At 43.6% G+C, this 27,193-nt stretch overlaps 1 protein-coding gene and 1 long non-coding RNA gene across 8 annotated transcripts in view; one reads left to right on the top strand and one right to left on the bottom strand.

Annotated features, from left to right (window-relative positions):
• CSGALNACT2 (chondroitin sulfate N-acetylgalactosaminyltransferase 2) lies at window positions 1–26,670 on the bottom strand. 7 transcript variants are annotated; one of them, XM_015866098.3, is made up of 10 exons: window positions 26,619–26,670; window positions 21,009–21,112; window positions 14,054–14,132; window positions 12,629–13,866; window positions 8,721–8,937; window positions 8,152–8,253; window positions 6,420–6,598; window positions 4,611–4,705; window positions 3,123–3,204; window positions 1–1,994 (listed from the first exon to the last, which is right to left on the bottom strand). In XM_015866098.3, exons 4-10 carry the CDS (start codon window positions 13,281–13,283, stop codon window positions 1,702–1,704), a joined length of 1,623 nt encoding a protein of 540 aa, XP_015721584.2. In that variant the 5' UTR covers window positions 13,284–13,866; window positions 14,054–14,132; window positions 21,009–21,112; window positions 26,619–26,670; the 3' UTR covers window positions 1–1,701. The 7 variants fall into 7 exon arrangements, 6 of the variants coding, with proteins under 6 accessions (XP_015721584.2, XP_015721582.2, XP_015721581.2 ...); XM_015866096.3 differs by lacking the exon at window positions 14,054–14,132 and adding an exon at window positions 23,952–23,996; XM_015866095.3 differs by lacking the exon at window positions 14,054–14,132 and adding an exon at window positions 23,800–23,996.
• LOC116653627 (uncharacterized) overlaps window positions 26,145–27,193 on the top strand; it is a 36,459-nt gene continuing 35,410 nt past the window's right edge. The window contains exon 1 of the long non-coding RNA XR_014948471.1: window positions 26,145–26,305. This is a non-coding gene — a long non-coding RNA (uncharacterized LOC116653627). The remainder of the gene's footprint in view (window positions 26,306–27,193) is intronic.

Below are 27,193 nucleotides of genomic sequence, written 5' to 3' on the forward strand. Positions count from 1 at the left end.
TTTCTAAAATGCAGATATTCCATTTATTATACAGAGAATATCAACTGCAAGAAGCCTTGCGATGCGTTCTCTTCACTCTAAGTACAATACAGTACACTGTTCTCCACAATAAGTTACATAAAGGCAAATGTTATGTACATATAAAAGAATTGGTGCCCGAAACTATTTGCACAGCATCTGTTACTCAGAAAAGTCATCCATTTAGAGCTTTAATTGCTTTCAGAATTCTTAATGCCGACTGAAATCAATCAAAACCATTAACAGAACTTAAGTACCTGGTTTGAGAAGGGTTTTCACCTCACTTCTCAACTCAGTGGAGACCAAGCAAATGGTTTAACCACTGAATTGGCATTCTCAGCACTAATTTTAGCAAACAAATACATTAAAAAATGAGGCATGCCGTATGGTAGCATATAAGACAGTACAGAGAAAAGTGACCTCCCTGCGTTTAAACTGATTATACATCCCAGAACACCTGAAGGGGAAGTCGTGAAGTAGCTGCGCCATTGTACAGGACGCTCATGAGACCACAGCGTTATTCTGTTCGCACAGGCTTGACCCCTTTCCATTCCCTCCAAAAACCAAAACTGAAGGGAAAACAACCCCCTCCCTCACCTTCAATTGAGAAAGAATAAGGCTATGTGGGATAATCTGCAGAACGGGAAGTATCCTGTGAAACAAGCACTTGCTTTTCCAGTCCAAGAAATAGCTTTGGAGTACATGACTGCCTTCTGAAAAGGTGTCAGGAAAATGCCAGAGTGAAGAGAAAGGGACAAAACTGGTATAACAGCAAATGGGTCTCTAATAAATATACGTGACAATGAAATGACGGCTTCTCAGCTTAAAGGCTGAGATGAGGAAGCAAGGCTGTTGAATAAGGAATGGGGCAAAAAAAATCTTTAAAATACACATTTCATAGCATAGCTTGGTTAACAGAAGGGATTTTATGATGCAGTAACTGCTATGGGAAAGGACTAGAGCCAGAAATGCATGACTGGAGCATTCCCAACTTCTTTGATCCAACACCAAGATAAGGTGGTGGTGTCTTCAGCAGTGTGAAATTCCATTAAACACCAGAATTCCACTTTAAAAGGCTTGCATTTCCACGCCCTTTCACGTGGAGTATTTTGTGTTCAACAAAGTGAACATCTGTTAATACAGCAAACACAGTATGCTGCTATTGCTGTAAAACCAACAACTGGAACAGTCAGTGAACCTATCAGCAAACTGCATATCCTTTTTCAGCAAGACTCCTTGCCACACCTCTAGTTTCTACAGCGGAGTCTAACATCCCTCTCAGGTCACAGTGCAGTGAGCCAGACAGACTAAAAACACTCAGATAACACAAAGGATTTAATTTAATTCTTAGAAATGACACAAACATAAGAATCAAAATGTACCATGTGGAGAAGTGCTGAGCTGTACGTTCCACTGACGTCTCCAGTTGATACCGAAGATGCTTTCTGTGAACTACATGTGCTCTCCAATTGCTTACTTGAGGTGCTTGAACTTGCAAGATATGCAGGAAATAGTACCAGTCAAACAACTGCTCAGAAAACAAACAAGAACCAAAAACACCCCTAGACTCTTCTTCACTGAAAAAGAGAGGCACTGCATTTTTAAGCTGAATTAAGGCTGTAAAATGATGCTGGTTCATTGCAAACTGGAAGTCATCAGTTTCACCCTGTGGTGTGGCTCCGTTTAACCCACAGCTTCGCTGTTAGTCCTGTAAGCCTGCTTACGGAGGTGAGTCTCAATTTCCTCCCTGAAGACCAGCATCCCAAGGTGCGAGTGAGAGGCTTCGTTCATGGCTTTGGACTGGATACACATGCGATACTGCTCTGGAGTGAGTTCATCTGCACAGTGTTTCTCGTGCCAGAGGTGAAAGAGACCAGGTACCGGTGTCCTGATCACAATAAGGTCACCGTGCAAGTACTTTCTGTAAAGGTGAACATCCTCACCACCCCAGCCTTTCACTTCCAAGTCAAAACCCCCTATAAAAACAGCATCAGGAAATGTTATTTTCACACACAAACTATTCCCAAGGCAAAAAGAGCAACACACCTCACATAGCGTATTATACTATCTTACACGAAGTGCCAGAAATTCTGAAGCAATTAACTAGAACCACTCCGTGCCAAAGCTTGAAAAATTGAGGGCAAAAAGCTTCAAACATAGCACATCTTTGTGGTGGTACTTCCCAGGACATAGATCATGCAACTGCTGGCTTCAGAGAGTTCCATACAAGAGAGCACCCAAATCACATTAACCATGACACTCCATGAGACAGCTGCAGAAAACTGCAGGCAAACCACACTGGGCATGCTTTGTTGTTGTTATTTTTAGCAATCATAATGGATTTCAGCAGCTGGAAATTGAGGCAGTTGTGCACCATATCGAAGGCCCTCTCTAAAAAAGCCAGCAATGACTCCGTAGGTCACAACTCAGAATGATGGATTAAGAAAAGGAATCTATTACACAGCTTCAACATTTCTCTTGCCTTCCCAGGACGACAGTGAAACCAGCTCAGACTTACGTACAAAACCTAAGCTCTAATAGTATCAAGTCTTAATTTAGCATAAATAGCGTAGTAATAACATACACACAGCATGCCGGTTACTAGAAATCAGCCTGCGTGCAACTCATCATACAGCACACAGATCTACATCATTGTACTTCCTAACATTATCAAGAGCCTTGCAAATTAATTACGCCAAGCCATTCTCAGTTTTAACAGCATGCCACAAGAGGGTGCCAAAGTACATTTGTTAAGCCTTCAACAATAATCAATGAATCAAGCTTATTTAAAAGCAAGGATTTTAGTATTTTTTCTCTTAGAGGTTAATTCGAGATGTGTTTCTTAAACTGTGATTTCCATTCAGGCAGACACGCAGTACAAAGAAGTGTGAGACTGAGTCAAACACTGTTGATATTAATGAATACTGTAGCTTCTCATACACACATCAGATGGAACAGGAGATCCAGAAGCATCTGATCTCTGTCTGACTTGATAGTCAGCAGACTGGAATGTTGGATTTGGGCAAGATGAAGCGTGTTTACTTCCTATAGTCAGGTAAGAACAGAGAATCAGCTTCTGAACACCTCCCCCCAGTTTCTCTTACCAACAGTTAGGAAGTCTGTCCGGTATTGACAAGTCATCCCAAAGCCGAAGTCTCGCCAGAAACCAGAATCCTTCTTGTGCACCTACAATTTGAACACAATAGCTTTCTGAAATGCAACACACAGCCAAGGACGTACACTACACCTGGTTTAGTAGAACCCTAAATTCTTACGATTGTTTGCTCAGTGCAGGACACAGCATATAATGCTTCTAGTACTTCCGTCTTATCACATTTTGAAGCACACGGTTATTCTCATCGCTTAACCTCTTCCATCCAGTTCCAAGCACTTACTCCCTTGCAGTTGTCACTTGCACTTTTCAGTGACACCACACTTGTTATCTATGCATCTAGTCAGACCAAGCAGTAAATTTGTAAGAGTCTATAGCCAAACCATCTGTTCCTGGGACCCCAATTCAGTTTCTAACACTGCATTTACACCACCAGACACAATTCAACAAGTAAGATTCCTGATTTCAGTTACCATCAAGTTTTGGATTCACATAAGCACATAAAACCGCTTTCAGGCAAGAAATTCCCTTTCAGCTGTGACTACCTGAGGCCAAAGTCTTCCCTTGCTCTTTCTGAAGGCTTCCAGAACACTCTTACTTTCCCAGGACACTACGTAGGACTAATTATGTCCAGTAAAGCTGTGTTACAATACGCCTTCCCTCTTTGAATCATGTTTTTTTTCTTTTATCTCAAAAGCCCAGCTGCTAAACCCCGATTTCTTCTTGTGTATCCTATTTATGTAGAGTAAGCATGGACGTTCTCTACAGCGGCCATTCCAATGTTAGGCAACTAAGGTTCAGACATACAACACTCTCATACATTATTCTTAAACCTGTTCTACTGAGTATTTGTGAGCTTTATTTGTGTATCATTTTGATTTCAAGTTCCCTAGAAATAGGGTTTCTCATACCAAAACCAAGATGAAATTAGTGGTATAACATCCAATAATACAGGCAGAATTGGACAACAACATAAAAGAAACAATCTGCAGAGAATATAGCTTCACATGGCATGAGTAGAGGCCACTGACACCTTTCCTTCCTTGAGTTACATGGCACACTTCCTGATACTGTAGTTAGTTAAGAAGCGAGAGAAGCTTATAGAGCAGTATTTACAGTTTCCTCCTTACAATTGCTCTACTTGCTGGAGTGCAGGATGAAAGTTGCTGCCACATCATGCTCCCATCCCTTGATGTATTGACTTTCAAACCCAGTATAAAGAAGCAGGTCAAGCGCTACCAACTTCATTTGCTTAGTTACACATTCAAGATTAAAATAGAACTCCAAGCTCATTTAAGAATGAGTTTTGTTATGTTTGATCAGCTTATCTTCCAAAATGCTTTGCCCATAATGGAGAAAGGTGTTTATATAAACTCTGCTGGAAGTTACAAGATATCCCAAGCAGACCATTAAATTACACTTAATTCTCTTTTAATACAAAGCACAATTGACCCCATTCAGAATAAATCACGCTACTTACCAACTGTTGTTCCACAGGGGGTGGTATATCTTGGTTAGCATAGACAATAGCAGGATTATAGAGGCTGAATACCACAGGATAAAAAACCTTTTTTCCTAAAAGTCAAAAGGTAACTGTTACTCACTGTGAGCACCTTTTCTGAAGGCAAGAAGAAATGGGAAAATAAGTTATTATCCATCATGGGAAAACAAATAAGGTCTAACTGCTAGAATTTTCCATTCAGGAAGTCTATAGCATCACGTAGGCAAGAGGCAGAGGGGTTGGCTAAGGAAAATATGTACACATCTATACTCAGATGTACATCTTTATGTACAGCAATATATAATCCCCACATAATGACTGTGTATGTATACATCAACAGCACACTAGAAGACAGGGAAAAAAACCTCCCTGCAACAGCGGTAAGCAGTGGATCTACAAAAGCACTGAAGCCCAAACAGCACATAACACTTGCGAAGACGCAAGGTGATAAAACGCAGGGTATGCAAAGGAAGGCATTTATTTCCAGGATGCTCTCAGTAAGAACATCTACCATTGTGAATATCCTGCTTACGCTGTGACAGCAGTTCCATGCCTATTCCAGAGCCCTGATAAAGGTCTTCAAAAATCTCTTGCTAAGCCAGTAAAGGTAACAGTGACAGCCCACAGGATTGCTCAGAACCCTGATTTGAGTATTAGCTCTGAATGTGGACAAAATGTTGTCAGATCTCACTTGAAGCAGAGGTGACAGCATAAAATGGTAAACAGACTCTCAAAATCTCTCCCATGAGGAAGTTCATGAGGCATCCCCAAGGTTTTCCTATTACATATACAACTCAGTTAATGAAGTACAGAGACAGGAGTGAAAGAATAGCAATTAGAACCCTAAGATCTGCCTTATAGCCGTCTCTTGTCTGTGTACGATGTGAAGATATTGGTTCATTCCAGACTGATATCTGGAGAAAGTTCTCTGGCCTCAAGAAATCTGGAATAGCATTAAGAAACAAAACCCATATATGACATGAGAAGGTCTTAACTAGCATGCTTGTTAACTCAATAAAGCCCAATCCGTCTTTGCCAAAGCTTGTAGAGTAAGCCTCAAAGTCAGGTAAGGTGATCAGAAGAACTCAGAACTGAGGTAAATGCAAAACCCTAGCTCAGCTCCTGCAAGGAGCACGTTATTTAGCTCTACTGTGATGTGTCACAGCAATGCAACTGCAAGCGTGAGAAGAAATGCTTATTAGAAACTCTGGTTCAACAGCAACAACAAAAAAAAGACTTTTCACAATAAGCCCTGCACCACAATCTGTTACACAAGTTTACATGCAGTCTGATTGCTAAAACAATTGTCCAGCTTTCTTTCAGATTGCCAAATCTTAAAAAGAATGTGAAAACTGTACTTCTTTGTACAATGAATGCAATGTGTTCTTAAGACAAGCTACCCTAAGGCAAAAGTTATTTCTCAGTCTAAATACGCATAGAATCCTCAGGGTTGGAAGGAACCTCTCAAGACCGTTGAGAGCAACCGCCCTGCTAAAGCAGGCTCCCTGCATGAGGTCACGCAGGAAGGAAGGTGTCCGGATGGCTCTTGAGTATCTCCAGAGAAAGAGACTTTATAACCTCCTCTCTGGGCAGCCAGTTCCAGTGCTCTGTCACCCTCAATGTCAAGAAGTTCTCCCTCAAATATTGCATTATATTATGCTGTTTTCCTATGTGCATGCTTCATTTTCCTAGGTGCATGGTATTATTAAGGTCCATCACTCAAGCTTGTCTACCATACATGCAATTCAGATCAATTGAAGCTAACCAAGACAACTTAAAGGAACGTACCAGGCTCAGCATTTAAGCGACAGCTGTTGAGGAACTCGGCTGTGAAGTAAACATCAACATCACAGAAGAACATCAGGACCTCGCCCTTTTCCCAGGCTCTGGCACCCATGTCAAGTCCCCGGCCACGGTTAAATTCCTCATTCAAAGAGACGAGCGTGTAATTGTGGAAGTTAGTTTCTCTAGAAGGAAAATAAAGCCGAACCCAAAATAAATCCTTATGCGGGGCGGAAGGGCCTATTTATACTTGTTCAGCATTTCACAGTAACGTCGCTCCGGAAGCTGTTGTAAAATTCCAATTACATCACCAGGATGAGGAGAAAACATCAGTTCCACTTCGCTGTGTGTTTCAAGTAGCAGACTGTACACAGTGCAACATGTCTTATTATGTAAGTTCACAAACAATCATACAAACAGATTTAAAAGGCCTTCTGGCAACTGATTTTAAACTCATAAGACCACAGCTCTGTCTGTTCCTCTAACATCCACACCACGTCTGAGAGGCACCAAACTCATGTGACAAAAGGTCATCTGTATACTGATGCCACCACAACCCAGCCCATTTGCCTTTCATTGCTGTTACAGACCAATAGCGTACATGCATTTCACTCTCCATGTGAGAGTGAAGGAATAGCAATGAGGGGTTGAAAATACATCTCAGGAACAAACACTTTCAGGCAAGGTGTGCGACTCAGAGGAAAATTCCTGATGAAAGCAGAGCAAAGAAACTCAGCAGTAATACCACTGAAATGACACCATATAACGGCTTTGTGAGTTTGCCACTCTGAGCCCGACTGGTTGCTGTCAGAGGAATGGCAGGTCTCACAGGGAACACAGCAAGTGGCAGAAAGCACCCCAGAAACAGAAGCAGCCAGCACTGTGTGCCACGCAGGCTTCATGGGAGTAAGACAGAAGCATTCCATGCTTCCTAGAAGATTTTCATGCATGCCAAATCAACTGACCGTGACATTTTAAGCCAGTAACAATGCTGTCTATGCCCATTCTAAGTTCACAAACATTATGGGCTCATAACATTTGTCATGGGCTCAGCACAGAGAACAAGAGCTCAGGCTAGAGCAGGAGTTTCTCAGTTAGACATTACTACTAACCAACCCAAAGGTGAGGCGGGTCTGTTTTTCACTGAGCATTCTTGTTCTTACAACCAAAAAAAGCAACATAAAGCAATTTTACAATAAAGCTAGTGTAATGCTATTTGCTCTGACAGTCACGATGAAATGCTTCATTTAGAGCTGCTTTACAGCAGAAGGAAATGGACTCACTACGTATTACCTGGAAGACAGAGAGCAAAGCTCAGCTCCTCAGACAGACTCCGCAGCTGACCAGCCTCTCTTGGACTACAGATGCCAATCATTTTTCTTACTTATCATTAAATAAAATCCCATTTTCCAATGAAACAACTACCCTGACACACAATCCACTAGAAAACAGTTTCAATTCTTATGAGTCTGCTAGTATGACTGAATACTCAGGGCAAGATTCAGCCCTGCAGTTTTTCAGACTGACAGACTGAAACCTCAAAGGCACTGCTGTTCATCTCAATTTGTTAAGCTTGATTTTTAGTAGTCTTCCATGAAGAACTATGCAACTTAAGCTGTAAAACGTCAACTAAAATGAAGCTGTTTTCCTGCTAACCTGTAACTGACAGCAAGATTCTTCTTTGTATTGTTCCTATCTTCAACAAAAGCATTTCAAATGTTTGTACGAGCTCACTTACCTGGATACGGACTCTAAAATGGTTTTTACTTCTGATAGACCATCCTGTCCAAAATAGACCACTGTGAGGTGGATACGTTTATCCTGATGAATGCACACATCCCTGGAAGCAGGAAAATAAGCTGATATTACTGATTGCAATGGTACAGGTGATACTTCAAAACTACTGTGCTTAGATATATTACTGGATGCAAGTATCCTGGTCAGGCTGAAGAAAGCAAAGTTTTCCCACATCTTCCCCCATTTTTATGTTTGAACCATGAAGATGCGATACACAGGAGCTCAAAAGTTGATGTAAACACAAAGATGTTCAACAACACGTGCCCAGGCTCACAACAGCCCTGTCATTCGCTCTAAGAGGGGTTCAGTGCTGCTTGTGAATTTCTCAGTTCCTTTTGGAAAGAACATTTTCTCCATACAACAGGATGAAATAACAAACATCCCCAGGCGGCTGCACGCAATGCTGGAATCATTAAGTTTTGCCACAAACCTCTCAGAATAGAAACTCATTCTGAAGGTAAAATACTTGGAAGTCGGCAACATGCTCACTCTATCATCTCATGCACCTACCTGAAGTTTTGCATGAACTGTGCAAATGCCTCAGTTCTTCCAGCAAGGGGGACAATTATGTTAATGATTGATCTAGAAATATCGACAGTCTCACTCTTCACTTTCATGAGGGGTCCGAACGGTCGGAACAACGTGACATGTCTGTATTCCAAGCCATCCATCTTCTTATAGAACAGCTCATACTGTGTCCCCTTATCTCTTTCTGTACGATAGTAACCTGAAGAATAAGTCACACAAGTAATTCATGACATCAAAGATCCCAGCAATTATTAGAGATTATTACATTAGAGATTATTACATTAGAGAACTTATAAGTATTTCAGTTCACTGCCTGTCTTCCCTCCATCCCTCTGCTGCCTAATGAAGCACTGGACCCTGCTTGACTACAGGAGCAGCTGATGCACCAGTGTTTTTGCAGTGTGTTCTCTCATGACATACAGCAATATGTTATACCAGCACTCCTGTATATACCAGAATTCAGCACTGAGTATTATATTCTTTTTCTCTGGCATCCAATAGCTACATAAAGATGAAAATTATGCTAAAATGGTTAAAACTGCACAGCTGTCAATACCTTATCTTTAATCAAAGGATCAACCTACATCACAGTCTAACAGAGTGTAACAGAGGTCTGGTACAGGGTAGAATAAAAAGATCAATATTGGAATAATTTTAAGGAGTTACCCCAGTGTTTTACAAACCCAGGTTTGCATATTGCCTTGTCAGCACTCAACTGTTGGAACAGAGAATTCCAAACCTTTGGATCTCAACAAATTATCCATTCCACAACTGTTTTTAATAGCAAGTATATCCTTCCAGAGTTAATCCCCTTGCTAAGAGCGAATCTCCTTAGGTGAGCTACTAATTTCAATAAAGCTTCCATGCACAGAAAGCGCAACTGAGAACAGACAAAAAGAACCAACATCAGTTCTACCGCTCACTATGTTCAGTTTAACAACCAGGACCGACTCATTATGTAACAGAACCATCCCACTTTCTAACTAGGATGTTCCGGCTGCCATCCAAGACAGAGGTCTATAGGGAAAACTAGTAAAAAGCAGCAGAAATAATTTAACAGTTGTTACTCCTCGTCCAAGCAATATTTCTGGTCAGATGTTCATGAAGGCTCATGGAGTTTCACATCACTATTCAAGATTGGAATACCACAGGCTTCTGAAGAAACTGGATGGATAAGTAATATTATGTTCTTCCTCTATTACTCTTCTCCTCTTTTCAGTATTACTGAAACACAGATCAAGTTTCCTACCTTTATTCAACTACTACCACAGAAGTCCCACATCAGCAGTTACGCTCACTGTCCATAGTTGCACATACTTTCATTTGTGAAAACATATGAAATGTAAACATAAGCCTCTCTAGGAGTGTTATCATGCAAAGGGAATCATGTACTTTCAGGCCAGATTATTCTCTGCTAATACATTAACTCTACCACAGCAAAAAGGGTTAAAACAACAGATAGAGCTCTACAGATGTACGAAATTTGCTATTTTACTTTTCAAAAGAAATAGCTGAGCTTCATGCGGAGGTAATTTTGTAGCTTTCAGAAAGTACCTTTAAAGTTGCAATGCATGCATTTAATATTTGTTTTTCCATTATTTATTTTAAACTTCACATTCTAGCTCTGAGTCTGCCAAGTGCGCTTCCAACACCTTGGCCTAAGCATTGAGAGGAAGGTACAGTATCCCAGTATCTATATTAAAATGCAATGACCAGGAATTAACTACTACACTATCATGTTTTCTCTTCTGCCCCAGAGCAATAAGTAAAGTCTGCAGGTTCAGCCTCCTGTTTCCAACTGCCCAAAACTAATCTTAGCCCTGAATCCCTTATTTAAAAACAGTGAGAAAACACAGAACAGAAATGATGAACTATGTGCTCAAATCCAAGCCAGCACAAGCTAATTGCTTCTCTAAACGAACAATCCCAATTCATTAAGTGATGCTCTCTGGATATCTACAGGAACAAAGATGTTTATTCCAGTAGACACAGAATCTGCAATAAAACTCGAACCAAACATTTTGCTATAGCTTCAAGGAGTAGTTTTTTAACAGAAAAGTCATCAGCTTCCTACCTGGACTTCTATCAAGATGCCGACAAGTGAGCTAACACACAAGAGCCCCAGTCACAGAGCTACAGTGTGAGACATCTGGGGGACCCACTAACAGCAGTGTCTATTTCTTAACTTCATGTTTTGAAACAACAACAGAAAACTGCTAATAAGTTGGAGTTTTTTTGGCTTGCCCAGTATCTAAATTAGCCAGTTGTTTTTTTCACATACACAAACACAACACCCACACGTCCCACAGCTTCTATCTAAAGGACAGGACAGCAGTATACATCACTACAGAGCTGCTAACACAGCCATGTGAGCTGCAGCACAAAAATATGTAATTTGAGTACAGAAACTGTCAAAAACCGTCTCTAGAACAACAAGAAATCAGTTTAATTTCCAACAACAACTATATGTACACTGGTGCAAACAGAAGTAGAGGTATGAAGTACGATCCTGAAGTTCTAAATCTTCTTCCATGGGCATCCGCAGGCACTGAAGTTAATACACTAACAAGAGTGAATATCTACTTCAGTATAGACAACAAAAGTCCTCTAGAACATAAGCAGTATGTGAAACAAAGAAAAAAGCAGTTGCACCCTTAGAAATAAAACAGTAAGGCACTGCAAGAATGATGATCTCCAGATAAAATACAGTTGTAAGTGAAAACCCTAATGAGGGCCTAATGCTGCATTGTCTGTATTACACCGACACAACGAACTGGATCCCATATCCAGCTCACCTTCCTGAAGGAAGAGTCTTGCATTAAACTTTAAACACAGTAGCTGTTAGAAGCAGACTCTTTTTGAGCTACAAAGCAATTGCATCATCTTCGATTGAAACAACTGATTATTTCAAGGCCACACTTACTTAACAGTACCAACATCGGTACCGCTGAGAACCAAAAACCCTTCAATAGTAATGCTCTCATTTATAGCACAGTCCGAATTTTTTTCTTGGATGGAAGCATGAGGTGTATTTAGTACTGTAAACACAAAAATGCAAGGACTGGGGCTATTTTTGATAATCACCTTCACCACTGTACCTTGAAAACCAAGCTTCACAGGAATTTTAGGTAATGCATTTTTTAGCATGCCAGTAAGCGTTGAAAGTATAATGGCTGTATTTGTTACTATAACATGCTTTCTAATTCTAAATGCTGAAAGAACAGATGAGAAAACAAGCAAACTCAAGTACTCACATTAACAGTTCCATGTTTCCATTTAACCTACTTGCACGCTTTTCCCCAGTAAGCCCAGTTCAAGGCTGCACATCTTAGGAGAACTCCAGACCAGTACACAGGGAAGGGTCTCTTCAGATGACATGATTGAAACGTATCAGTCTACCAGCAGCTCCCTTCAATGTGAGCATGCCAGCTCCATGAGTCAGAAGCCTGACTATTAACTGAAGGTGGTATAGTGATGAGAGACGAAAACATCTTGCACCTTCACAGCCAAGCAGCTTAACTATGCTGGAAAAGGAATCGGTTCCTCCCTCCCACTGCAACCAGTTTCTCTAGAAATCTTTCAGTTACTTCTGAACAATCAGCAGTTGCAACAAAGATGATAAAATCAGTTACAAATGCCTCAATATTTTAAACAGAAACGGCTTCCCCTGCACGCTTCCCATGGAACCCCCTTGGAAAGGGATAACTTGCTTCCTATTTGCAACACAACATAATGAAGCAGTAGTATACCCTGCTGGAAATACAAGCTCTTACTGCTTAATTACAGTTCAAGACTATATTTGAGTAGGAAAAAAAACCTAAAAGAACCTAAACATTAAATGCCTGTTGTGACATTTCATTAACTGGCTGGAAAGCAACCAATAGACATACCTTCTACAAAGTCATTTTCATTATACAGCTGCCTCTCTCCTACTCCGTCATCATCGTCATCCTCATCTGGATTATTAATAACTTCCAGGCCAGCTTCTATAACTTCCACCAGTTCATCTCGTTTATCCTTTCTAACAGGTTTCTCTTCCGGATGCCGAGTGAGCCCCATCTCCAGCTGGAACACCTTCATGGACGTAAAGCTTTCAAAAGGAACGACGCCGTATTCACTGGGCAGCTTTGCCCCCACACTCACTTCAGCTTTGTCGATCTGAGAATGAAGGAACTCTAGGAGATCATTTGATGCTTGCTCTTTGGTTCCCTGGTAGTTCACGCCGTTGACCTTGGGGCTCTTTTTATCCTGCAGAGTTTTCAATTTATCACTCATCTCCTGCAGCTCTTGCTTTAACTGGGCAATCTGACGTTTCAGACTAGTAGCTCGGCTTTGATAATGCTCTTCTTGTTCCTGCAAGAGAGCCTGATAGTACTCTTTACCCATGTTCTCACCTATAACACCAGGTAAAGACCCATTACTATCTGTTTGTGGCGCACACTCAAGCAAATACATAAGCAAGACTAAACTGAATAGAAAAGCAATGCCCACTAACAGCCAACGGGTCCTGGCTTGAATTACTAAGCCTCTTCTGGGCATCCTCATCTTATTTCTGTCTCCAAACAAAAAAGATAGCTTAACTGCACATGCCTTCTGGGGAACATCACCCCAGAGTTCAATTCTTAAGAACTGGAAGAAAGCGTGACCTTAAGCATAACTACAAGCTCTGATAATGTAGCACACAAGTGATTTCCAATCTTTTCCCTAATCAGGTGTCATTGCAGAGCCAGAAATCAGAAGTTCCTACGTCATCCATGACCATCAACGGTACATTGGGCTGAATCCATGCAACTAGGTTAGAAATTCTTATCCCAGACAAAAAAAAACTGCAAACAGGGAATGAGAAGGAAGACACCAGCTAGGAATCATATTTCCATTTCCTAGCAGAAGCAGTTAGTTTCTAGCCCACTTGAAATTCAGTGAGGAAAGTCTGCCTAAGCCATTTTATAAGCTTAGAATCTAAAGCATTTCTTTAGATTCTTTCCCACTGTGAAACAAGTCTACAGGTCAGCGGCAGTAATTGCCATTGGCTAGTCTGACTTTTTCCTCTGGCACTTGAGTATTTTATTCCACTTCTCTCTCCTCTCTTTGGAATCCGCAGTCTGAGTCAGCAAAATGAAGACAGAACCTAAAATTGAAAGAAAGACGCATATTAGACCTATAAAGCAGAGAGCCAGTACAAAAAAACACCAACGAAGTTATAACACACAGATGCAACAGGAAGGGGCAGGATAACTTCTTTCCATTGCAACATCCAGTTATTCCCTTTGGCACAGTGTTCATACCGCTATTTTCCAGCACAAATAGCTACGTACATTGCTCACGCAGCCAGCTATGTGCTAGCTAAAACAGTGCTCTCATCAAGTTTTCACTCCTCCATTCCTTTTTTTCTTCCTGTGGGAAGGAAAAAAACAAGAAAAAACATGCCCTTCCCACTCATCTAAAAAAACCCAAGAGCTATTTTGAACAAGGAGCAGCAATTTGTATTTCCATTCACTTTTACTTAAGTAAATATCTTTTAGGGAGTAATTATTCGCTCATGAATAAAGCACTGAGGACTTCAATATCTAAGGTAACAAAATCATCATTCCGGATCAAGACAAACTGAACAGAATTTGGGTTTCAAATGCAGATTCCTAAGGGAAGAAAGGGAGCTTCAGATGCTTCACTCGCTGCCATTTCTACCATTCAGTTTAGATACACAGAGCAAAGAGGCATTGCCACTTGGAATTGGCAATCCCCTTACAGCAGAGCAAGGAAAGACCCACAAAAAGGTGAGTAACACAAAAGGAGGATACCAAAAATGACGGGGAACAAAACAATTCAGTGGAAGTATAAAGAGACAAGAAGAGAGAAGGATAAAGCAGAAATAAAGGTCCATCTATGCGATTCTGCTTCCTAAAGCAAATAAAATACTTGGTTTAAAACTCAGTGGTAAAAAGTAGGCGAAGCTGATAACTTACCCAAGCAATCTATTTGCCCTGCTTGCATTTTGACTGTGTTGTATAACTGGAGCTTGAGTAACTTCAGTGTAATTTCAGTATGCTGACGAAATAAAAATTGCACACTCGGGTATTCTTTAGACACAGGCTGAGCAGATTGTTATCCATCACTGTCACCAATCACTAAGTCTGTCTTTCTACCGTTCTTCAACATAAAAAATAAAGCTGTTGCACAACGTGCTTCATGTGTTTATTATGCTACGGACCACATCCCTACAATTCTTTTGATGCATCCTTGCAGCACTTCCCCCTTCCCAGCGAGCTTCCAGCACCAGGAGAGCTCTTCAGTGAGAACCAGGTACTGTGCATCGTGATATGAAGCAACATCATTTGCAAGCAAGCTCCAATAACAAAGCCTGACAGATTCAGTATGTTTTGGACTCAATGACATTTAAGGTCTTCTTCAACCTGAGTTCACCTGAGTGATTCTATGACTATATCACCAACATGGCTGGTTGCCTTTCTTGCATTTCCAAGCCTATCATACACAACACCCTGCAGAAGCTTCATGCTTGCAGCCATTCAGATGAAGCCTACAGATGCTTGAAACCATTAAAAGTGTGAGAATCCCTGCCTCCGACCCAGCTTAAGACTAAATTAAATTGTTTACATAGAGCTTTGGCATACAGCAGCTTAAAAGCAATAGTTGCATGAAATCGAAGCTTTTTGTACTCCTGTGAAGCTACTGGATGCCAAATAAATCACAGGCATGCCAAGTGAACTCTAGAAGACACCTAAAATCCAAATAAGTCAGAAGTTAGTCACACCTCAATGAATCCATGTTAGGGCTCCAGATGTGTCTTCAGACTGAAAACCACAGTGCAGATGTGGTGAGTCAAAGCAGACAAGAGAGAAGCCTACAGGCTCAAACTAGTTACTAGAAGCAATGCAATAACATCCCAAGTGTTCCTTAATGCAAAACTGCCTGTATGATGCGTTTGCACACTTCCTGCTGCTTTCTGGTTCTGTTAGAAAGCAAGAGGTGAAGCCACAATTACTAATAGGAAGAACCGCGTATTTCTTGCTAGACTGCAGCACAGCCGTACCACACATGGCTGAGGCATCTTAGTCAAGGCATACCGAAGAACTGGTCAAACCACAACTTGAGTAAAACAAGGACAAATGCAATTTCAGCTCTTTTGACTGCGTAGCCTTATAGCTGCTGTCAAGAATAGCACTTTTAGCACCACTGCATACACAAACATGGTTATTTAATCACCGCAGCAATCAGCTTTTCGTATTATTAAGAGATGCCTTTAGCACTGGGTACATGATCGGAGACAAGGCTACGTGTTACACCTCAGCAGAACGCAAAGAGCATTCTGCACCTGTGCACATTTTTACAGCATAACTTAGGAAAAATGAAAGCAGACAGCAGAAACCAGGGATTAATATTCTTAGTGAAGGGATGCCATTAATTGATTCAGGTTGCCACTGTACAGCTTAGTGATGGGCAGCACAGGGAGCTGCAAACCACTGCCCGATGTGGCTCTTCACAACCTCTAGTTTAGAATCACTTCAGTCATGAAGCCTCCTATTCTGCAGGCTGTTATTAAGTGACACATAAAAAGTCCTGGAGCCAGGGCATTAGCATATAAGGCCTTTAATCAGTTCTCTGACTTATCAATAAATTGCCTTGTGTTCAACCCTGGTGAGTCACAAGGTTTCTTTAGGTCTTATTCTTGGAAAGAAATGAAAACATGGCATGATGTGGTGTCAGGAGAACAAAATGCACTGGGAGATTAAGACTCAATCAGACAACAGCAAGCTGTCATGAAAGAACAACTCCGTTCTTAATTAGTTTCTTCACTGTGGCCAAACACACATCACTACGGTGGACTAAGAGCAGCCAGAATGCCTACAGACAGTAGCCATTTCCATTGCATCATCAGAGCATAAGATTGCAAGGAATTGCCAATTTTGGAGCCTTGTCTGTTGGGACTAGAGATGTGATCCAGGGAGTACTGCCTTCAGGGGTACTTCAAGCAAAGTACAAATCCCTTTCTGCCAGGACAGAAAGTACACAGGCTGGGCTGCAGAGAACTCAATGATGCTTTTCCTCCTAGACTCTAACTATACCTCATTAATTGAAATCCTTTTCTAGCAAGCTAGTGACCGTCTTAATAAGACAGCCTTTCACACAGAGATAGACCCTGACTATCTATCTCTGACAATTTTAGAGCTATGCTTTAAAGAACAGGCACTTTCCCCACTACCACTTCCCTCAGTCCTGTGAATGCAAGGAATGATTATGCAACTGGTTAAGTTCGATATCGAGCTTTTCAATGACACTGGGAGGTGTAAGTTAGTTTGTTACAGTGGGGAGTGAACCCATCTGAACATCTTGGTATTTTTTTCAGTGTCACTTCTGCAATGAGAGAATCAAACCAGTCCGATTCGTACCTGAAAAGGCTTGAATTTTCCTCATTTGTTACCTTTAAGTGCACTGCCTGTTGAAAAGGCTCCCAAAACGAGTTACTAGTCTGCACAGTCTGATAAGATCCCACAGGGGGACGTTCCAGTGCACTCCCCCTTTATTCAAATAAACTAAGCCAGAAGCCTCTCCTCTCTCTTTTGGGCATAAAGAGAATAGAGTAAGTCTAACAGAGCAAAATTAGCCCAACGTAATAACAACCTAAATTTGCTAATGTGTTAGGCCTGGCACAACACGATTATAAGAAATACAGAAATTTCTCCCAGACTGCAGAAGATTATAACAAGGGAAAGCAGGCTGTGAAACAAGCCTATCAATCAGCAAGTGAAAGCAACATCCTCAGTATCACACCAGAAAAGTTAATTCAGTGTAATAATGGCTTACCCTAAAGCACACAAAATGAATAAGGTTCCCTGGCAGGGGGGTTGGAGATTGATGATCATTGAGATCCCTTCCAACCCAGGCCATCCTGTGACTGTGTGAAAAAGACCTCATGGAATGGTTCCCATGATCAGCATTCTGTTGTTTGAAGACCAAATTTTAATTGCAGATGCTGATATTTTGCTTCAATTCAATTCTTCAAAACAAAAATATTTGCTGTGAGACCTCTGAGGCTTATACAATGCTGACAAAGATTTGCTCCTTTTCCAGAATCAACTGGTTGTTATTCCTTCCTGCATTTCTCAAGCCTTATGTTTATTCAATGATGGAAATGGTTGTTCCCTACCAAAGAGTTTGCTGATTCTCTATGCACAAGGGAGCACGGTAAAAGAAAATGCTTTTAAATTTGTTTTTATTATATTAGAGCTCAGTTTGTGTTCCACACTGCAGAGGATGAATACTTCTTTCTAAAGAGGGGAAACGTTCATGCTCAGAGTGTAATGAAACAGCTCACTGCTTTAACTTGATGCCAGTCGACACGGACATGCTTCATTTTAACACGCTGTACTTCAGACATGCCCCTTCCATTCAGCATGCCACAGATGGTCATAGCCTGACTGACTATGAAACTCCATCTGGTTTGCTTTTTATTTCTAATTTCACCCACAACAGCCATCTTAAATCCCCCCATACACACACACCTCTTGGCAAGAGGTATAATGAAAGCTTGAGATCCAACATCATCCCTTGAATATTCCCTTTTCTTCTGTTCTCAGTGAAAGCCTCCCAGTATTGCTTGGGAACACAGCACCAGCAGGTATCGTCTCACTCGAACTCTTTGCATTGGTTTCAACACCCCTGTTGTCAAGAGAACCTTTGAATAAAACCCTAGAATGAAAAACCTCAAACCCAACCTTCTGTATGCAGAAATTAATGCTGTGTGCTTCAGCAGCCCGCGGAGCTACAGCCATGGGACAGACAAGGGAAGCTGTTCCAATGCTGTGTTACACAGTTCTAAGCAAACAAGTACCCAAAGAGGTTTTTTCCTGCTGTTGGGAATGTTAGAAGAAAGGGAGAAGCAAAGAAACAATCCAAAAGGAGTTATGGAGTACAGCATACTGAGGAAAGTGAGAACACATCTTTAATCTGATTCTCACCCTCACACTGGGCTAACCGTAACCAACGTGTTATTATCCCAGCTGGGACAGATCTGCTTTCAGCTGCCTGCAACACACACTCGTTCACTCTGCTGGACAGGAAAAGCTGCACATGACGATCCACTTACAGCAAGATGTACCATCCAGCAAGCCAGCAGGAAAGTGAAGAATCACAAAGTACTCCACATCTTTAGACCAAATACTGAAAAAACTGAAAGTTGGGTGCATCACAACTGTGCCCATTGACATCACAGCCACTTCCACTGGGCAGAAGCTTACTGTAATCTTTATTTACTGTAAATCTTGAAGTTCAGTGCCCAATACAGTATTACAACCCACTATATCAGGCCTCAAGCTTGGCTGCTCATATTCTCTGATAGGTATTCAAGAGCTTTTTTCTTCCTCTAGGCTCTTAAAATTATCCAAATTGGTTATTTGACTCTTCACTAACCTTCCCAGCATTCCCACTGGAAGTCAAATCACCTTGGTGGGCTCACATGGATCAAATCATATAGGAGACCACCTCTTTTTAGAGCACACTGCAGTACTCTTGCAGTGAAACAAGACAGGTACTACAGAAAGGCGTTCTTTAGACTCTGGACTGATTTGGATCCACAATTTAACTCAAGCACCTCTCCTATGAGTAAAGGCTGAGGGAAATGGGCTTGTTCAGCTTGGAGAAGAGAAGGCTCCAAGGAGACCTCACTGGGGCCTTGCAGTACTTGACAGGAACCTATAAACAGGAGGGGGAACAGCTGTTTACAAGGGTGGACACTGATAGGACAAGGGGGAATGGTTTTAAACTGAGACAGGAGAGGTTGGATCTTAGGAGAAAGTTTTTCACCCAGAGGGTGGTGATGCACTGGAACTACCCAAGGCAGCTGTGGATGCCCCATCCCTGCAGGCATTCTGGTCCAAGCTGGATGTGGCTCTGGGCAGCCTGGGCTGCTGGTTGGTGACCCTGCAGATAGCAGGGGGTCGGAACTGGATGAGCACTGTGGGCCTTTTCAACCCAGGGCGTTCTATGATCCCTAACTGTTAAAAACTTCTCAGCTCCACTTGGCTGATAAACACGTAAAGTGGCTGCATGCAGCCCACCAGCCACACCACAGACTCCTAGCAGCAACATCCATCACCTTTGCGTTGCTATAGCAAGCCTCACTGGGCAGCTCAGCTAACAACCTGAGATAAGGCTGAGTTGTCAGCTTTGCATTGCTCCCATTCACTCATGTGTGTTTTTGGTCTCCCCTGAATTTCTTTGTTAACAGCACCCACAGGCAGCCACAGGCACAGCCAGCCACCTGGGCAGGGGAAGGATGAGAAGCACACGCTGATCACCAAAGAGGATTTTGCTTCATTTTTAATTCAAGAGGTGGAAAAAACCCAACACCCACTCAGAAGCTACAGCATACATTATGAAAAGCCTGTGATGAATTACTAAGTGCTCAAGTACATCCACAATAGCTTCGTTTATAGAAGGAAGCAGATGATTGTTTGCACTGGTATCTACTGTCCCTGCATGAACTTGAGTACACTATAGAATTAAAAAGGAAGAACACTGTCATTCATGTTATTTACTTTTACACTTAACTCAAAGTAAGCAATGGACTTGGAATGGAAATGAAATCTAGGAACCCCAACAGCTATATGTTAACTGAGCTGGTCATCATCCTCAATGTAGAAAACGCCCAGAAATAAAATCACCTCAGCTGTTTAACTACTTTTAATAGACAAGCATCTCCTCCACAAGAAACCACTGACCTAAACTGCCCTACATAAGACTACATGAAGTGGTTTGTTTAGGCTTTAAATTACCCAGCAGGTATCCTGAAGCAACCACCAGCTTCAGCTTCGATAACAAATAAGCTCCCTATTTTAGACAGCTTCTCCTTAAGTTTCTATTACTTAACTTGCAGGCTTTTGTGTTACCATGGGCACTATTTCCTTTTTTAAATAGAAAGGCATTAAAAAAAGTCCTCAAAAACAGAGAAGCAAGTAGACTTCCTCCTATTGCAAAGGAATATAAGGAACCACAGTGCTATGCAACTACACCTACCTTATACAGTGTTTGGGTTTAGCCTAGGAATGGGAACAGAAGTACAAGTTGCTACCTTGACACAAGCATCAGCAAAGCACTCCTGCCCTCTCTAGCCATGAGGAGACTAAACACAGAGCCATTACTCTGTCAGCTGAAGCGTGCCACTCTTCAAAGCCAGTATCTCATAGGATTGAATGCAACACTGCACAACCAATCAAGAATGAAGGGTCAGATACATTACCAGGGAGGACTGCTCACCTCTTTTACAGTAACATCAGCTTGCCTACAGGAAGGCACAGTTGTCTCTGTTACAGTTGCAGTGAAACCTTCCTGCTCCTTTCAGGACGGCAAAGCAACGGCTGCTACAAGAAGCACAGACAGAACATTCAAAACAAGGTAACACTGTAGAAGGTATTTTACACAGGAAAATAGTCTAATTTTTGGGGGGGAGGGAAAGCAATTACACATCAATAAAAAGGCAATGAAATGAATAACCTTAAAAAGAACAGAAAAACACCCTTAAACATCTGAACATCTAAAAAAGCCCCAGTTAAATATTGACCCATACAAGACAAGTAAGCTGCAGCAAATGCAACAGAAGGTAACTACACTTGATTACACAGAATTTGCACAGCGTAACTACACTTGCACTGATGCAGACTCAGTCCTGGGGACAAGATGCATTTTCTTCCTCTCCTATTATTCTTGCACTGTAGACACCCTTGGTGTTCACACAGAGGTACAAACCCTACTACAGTGCAACTGCAGAAGTGCAAGTGAAGACAATGAGAAGTTAAACCCTCACGTGCACCTACACGTCACTACAAGCACCTGTAATCATTACCAGCCTTAGAAGCAGAAACATAAAGGCACTGATTGAAATTTCATCCTAACAGTTTCATTGGAGAACTGAGACTCAGGGCACAGGACCTTCCAAACTGAAGCCTGCTTACAAAACTATTTGATACAGGAATCGCAAGGGTGGGGTGTGGAGGAAAGAGAGAGATCATTCTACACTTGTTTTAGTTTCATTTCTGTTGATTTCTTCTTTTTTAAGTGCCATCAGCTAACCTGAGTTCATGCACAGTATCACAGCTGGGATCTCTCAGCTACTCTTCAGCCCACAGAAATAGGACAGGAGGAGGAACACGACCCACAAGTACTTAGAGAAGAGCTAACAGTTACAGTGGCAGCTAAGGATCCATTCCCAGCCTAAGTCAGGCATGAATATGTCACCAGAAATGAAAGCTGGAAGCCAAATGATTGAGAAACATCTGGTGCATTCCAGCAGCACAGCCAGATGCACTTTATCATCCATCATTTCTCATTTTGACACGGTAACTGAGGATAAAGTCACTCTTAGAAGAGCTGAAGGAGAGAAACTAGCAGCCTGTCAGAGCTGTTTATCTTGAGATTCTCTCTCTAAAATGCCTCACACTGGAAAAAGACATCAATGCAAAAAAAAAAAAAACACACACCCCAGAAGCATCTCTCATACTTGACATTAACCTGGCTCCATCACTTCATTGTTTTTCCCATCCCTGAAGTCAGCCTTTGTAACACAGGGGCCACTGAACCTTCTCTTTAGGCAGAGCTGAGCACTGTGTGGGGCACAGGGACCAGAGCTGGTCAGCATCCCCAGCTCCTGTCCTTCCTTCCCCCAGCAGAGACTCCGCAATTGTTTCTGCTTCTCAGCAGGGAAACCTAACTTGTTACTACAGGCACTTAGCACAAAGTGTTTATTCAAAGTGAAATCTGACACATGGTACTACTGGCAATAACCGTGATGCTGTTATAACACTTAATTCCTCCTCAGGTCCTCTCAGACAGCGCCTTAATCCCTGACCCTTTTTCTCTTTTCCACCTAGCAAGGTAGAATTGAATGTAAACTACTTGCACATCTCAGGAGCTGCATCTGAAAGGTTAAAAGGGATTACACCTAAGTTACAAAATTACCTCAGGAAACAGGGCTCAGCAGCAGCTACCAGAAGAACAGGGTTTCAGACGCTCAGCCTCAGCCCCGCTGTAAGCAGGCAGCAGGCCTGGCACAGCACAGGATCACAGGGCAGGAGCGCTGTGCTGCTACCACTCTGCAGGCTCAGCATCCACAGCCAGGATGTGGTATGACAGGCTGTGACACATCCTAGCCCAGCTGGGGAAACCTCTCTGAGACAGAAGCTCCACAACTCATCCAGGAGCTGCTGCCCAGCCACTCCTCTGGGACAGCCACCACCTCACAGAAGTGATGGAATCATCCACCTACATAACCCCGGACACCGTAACCATGCTCACAAAGAGCATTCTGAGTTCTCAGAGCACACCCCAAAGCAGAAGTTCCCTTACCTCACTCCCCCTGCATTGATGCACCTTCAGAAGCCCAATGCCATACTGCCTCACTGCTGCAGCAGGGAAACCCCAGCCCAGCAGAACTGCCCTCACCTATTCCTCCTGTTTCTCTGCACATACACATGCTAACTCCAGAGCCTTGAACAAGGAGGAGCAGAAAGCCTGCCTGGCTAACCACCTTGCTACAGCTAGCTCTCCGATATTAACCAACACAGCACACCCCCAAACTATGCTCTGAACACCTACCCGACTGCTTGCAGCATCTCTGCAAAGCAGCACCTCAACCCCCACTTGGGCTCAAACAGACTGTTGGCATCTGGCTGCAGTAAGCTGGAAACAGCCCTGATCCTACACCTGGTATCTGTATAATTATCGGGGTCCCTTTTCCTTGTAGAATCACCTGGGGCAATCAGCCTGATTCCAAAACACTAATTGAGAAACACCTAACATGGCTCCCTACACAACCCTTTGAAGAAGCCCTGCAGTCCTAGTAGTTTATACAAGTGCTGATCTATTGTCTTGCTAAAAACAAAGCATGATTAATAATGCAGCCACATGAACATCAGTTCGGGGCTGATGTTCATCTGCCACCAACGCTAAACACAACAAGCCAGTATCCACATGGGGTAAAACATAATAAACCTGCTTAGCAGCTCTACTCGGAAACATCTCATATATGCAAGCAAAGCATTTCTAGGGTTACCTGAAGCTCCTGACAGGTCTGCACTGCACTGTTTCGACTTTCTACAACACCAACTGCTGCCCGGCTCACTGAAAGGCCTCCATCAGTGACAGCCACAACACACACAGTAGGATCCGTCTCCAGATAACTCATGAACCCTGAAAGCATTTTACCTCTGTCCTACAACTGGAGCATCCATTCCATTTCAAAGCAGCTCCCTGCAGTGAAAGTCAGAGAAAGAACAAGATTACGACCGATTTTTGGGAGAAGTTCCAAACTCCTGCCTGCCCAGCCCCCTCCAGCTTCAGCCCAAACACCTCTGCAGCCAACGCTGCGCCAGCTCTGCATGCTACCTTCTCTTCAGTCACCTACTGCAAACTTAGGAACGCAGCAATCCTTCCCACTCCATCTATCGGTGATGTGTGCTGTTCCTTGCTGTAACAGAGAAGTTAGTGGGCACCTTAACTGCAGGCACCTATATGTGCACTGAACCCAAGAGCTTCCTGGACAGCTGCCCAAGCAGAAACTCCACCAGAAAGCCCAGAAGCACAAAGGAAACGGGATCCTCTTGCAGAAGCTGCTTCAACAGTAAATTAATACTAAATACACAAATAAGAAAGGACAGGAAAGAATGACTGAGGAATAGACGTGCCCTTCAGCACCCACCCACATCACCAGCTGCAATGAGAACAGAGGTAGAGCTGCCCTTAGCCACCACCAGCACAACGCCACAACATAAAGCCACAGCACAGCCTTGAGATGCTGAGCAGGCGGCAGGGAGGCAGGACCATAACAAGCACCCTTAGCTCAAAAATCAAGCGCTTAAGGGAAAAGGTATCTCCAGCTTCCACTGGCTATCCAGTCATTCCTACCTCATTCTTGGCACAACCAATTCAGGACACAACAGATGAACACCCAAGAACTGTTAAGCTACCTGATCTGTCTGCATCACTTAATGAACATAAGAAACCAACAGCCCTACTTGCAAGGCAGCTAAAACAAGCTTCAACAGCAGCAGAGATGCACCTAAAAAGGCCTCACACAGCACTCTGTGCTAATCTCTTGGCACCTAAGGACACTCATAACAAGGAGAGCCACAAGTTGCCTGAGCACCAGCCCTCCTTCAGCAGCATTTAGTAAGCAAACGCTGCAGGCACCAAAGATTGCTTCATAATGACAGAGTTAAGAAAAATGTTGCACAATTGGGTGATGAAAAAGAAGCAAAAAGCATTTGTTTTCCATCTCCTTCCTCACCCAATCTTGGTTATCCTAATAAATAACCTCATGCCATTCTGTCATTGCAGCTTACAAAGGACTCCCGGATGCTGTAACAGCCTGGTAAGCAGCAGGTTGGTGCAGGGACAGAACTGCCACACCAACAACCAGGGGTTTCCTGGCAGCAGAGCAGCTCATGGGCTGACTGTGCCTTCAGGCATCCCCCACTCAACAGGGAGGAAACACAGCCCAGAGCTGCAATTCAAAAGCAAAGAAATTAAGTTCAGGAATAACAACTCAATACAGCTTCTACCATGATGCAGCAGTCTTAATGATGGGTTTGGGCTTCCTGTTTACTCACTTTTTATGTTTAAAAGTATTATTAATGCCCAAGAAGGACACTGAAACAGTCACGGGGTGAAGAAGGGAAAGAACTACTCAAGCTGCACGGATCTTGATCACACACAGAAGCTTCTGTGTAGCCTGCAGCAACATGCAAGCCAAGCAACTCCTGTTTGTGCCATACGGTCCCACAGTGAGAAAGGAGTTTGCTCCCAGTTCCAACCACCAGTGAGCTGGGGGTGAGGACAGAGCAACACACAGACCCACACAGGAGGGGCTCCAGACCCACTCGAAGCTGTGAAGGACCCACAGCCACCAGCACCCACCACAGGGCGGCAAGCTGCTGCTCTGACAGCACTTGGGGACCCACTGTCCAGCTAATACATAAAGGGAGGCCTGAAGTTTCCTTTCATTGCACTGAATAGCAGCTTGTAGCCGCTGCAGGCTGTGAAGGAGGAAGCTGGTGGGCCCTGGCACTTACCAACCTAAGGGGAACCAGAAGAAGAACGATCCTTTCTGCATGACCCTCGCTAGAGACACACACTAAAGTGTACCATTAAGATACCTGTGCTCTCATAGCTCCTGTGCTTCACCACAGCAGCTCTGCTCCACCGGCCGGCCCAGCTGTGTGAGAGATCCGGGCACAGGGACTCGTCAGCAAGGAACGGAGCCAAGCGAACAACCGACATCCACCACAAGGTGAAGGGAGGCGAGCAGCCCCACATCGCCCCTCACAGCAGCCGCGGCGTGGAGCAGAACCTGCCTTGAGCTCGGAGAGCCGCCTTAAAGCGCAGCCCCTTCCGCTCTGTGCTCCTGCCAGCAGGTTTCGGGATTAGTGCGGCAATAACGGCGGTACAACGTTCACTTCTGTCCTGCAGCAACACCAGGACGAACGAGGAGCCCCGAGGAGCCGCAGGGCAGGAGGCCGCCGGGCAGCACGACGTGCCGACCGAATCCCCGCACCGCGTGGGTAAGGGTAAGGGTAAGGCAGCGACACGACCACGAGGAGGAAGAGAGATGGATTTTATTGCCCAGATAAAGCCCAGCGAGGTCTATAGGGCCTCCAAGGCGGAAAAGATTAGGAGGAGCCCCGATAACAAAGATGCGATCCGCTATCGCCCGGGGACGGCTCACACAGCCCCGGCCCGGCCCCCTCTCACCCCACGGGCACGGCCGGAGCCCCGCAGCGAGCGGCCAGGCCGCAGGAAGGAAAGGAGACGGGGCAGAGCAGCCCGGGACGCCGCGGACAGGGAAGGGACGGGGCGCTCGTTGGCCGTACTCACCCGCGGGCCCCGCCGTGCAACCGCCGCACTTCCTGTGCGCTAGGAAATGAGCGGGCGGAGCGCGGCACGGCCGCACTTAAACAGGCCCGGCCCTAATGCCCGCCTACGGGGCGGGACCGGCCGCCGCCGGGTCCTTTTCAACCCAAGCCACGCTGTGATAATACGGTTCTATGAGCCGAGCTGAGGACGTGGTGCGATAACACAGAGCTCTGTGTCAGACAGCGCTGCCCGTGGCACAGTCCCAGCTGTGACCCCACGTGAGGCCTGCTGTAATGGTTGTAAATTATTTACAGCTTATTGATCAGTGCGATCAGTTTCACCTTCTCAGTTCATATGTTTTCTTTACCCTTACAAATCCTTAACTCCTTTACAGAAAGGCTTGCTAAGCATTGGAATGGGCTGTCACCATCCCCGGGTGTGTTTAAAAGCCCTTGGGATGTGGTGCTCAGGGCCGTGATTGAGCAGAGGGCTGTTAATTGGGGTAGCGTGGTTGGGTCATGGTTGGACTCAATGATCCTTAAGGTCTTTTCCAGCCTGAGTGATTCTATGACTCTACGACCCTGCCTGGACTGAGG

This window comes from Coturnix japonica, chromosome 8 (assembly GCF_054131305.1).
Source record: "Coturnix japonica strain WE chromosome 8, WE-NBRP24, whole genome shotgun sequence".
Taxonomy (NCBI): Eukaryota; Metazoa; Chordata; class Aves; order Galliformes; family Phasianidae; genus Coturnix; species Coturnix japonica.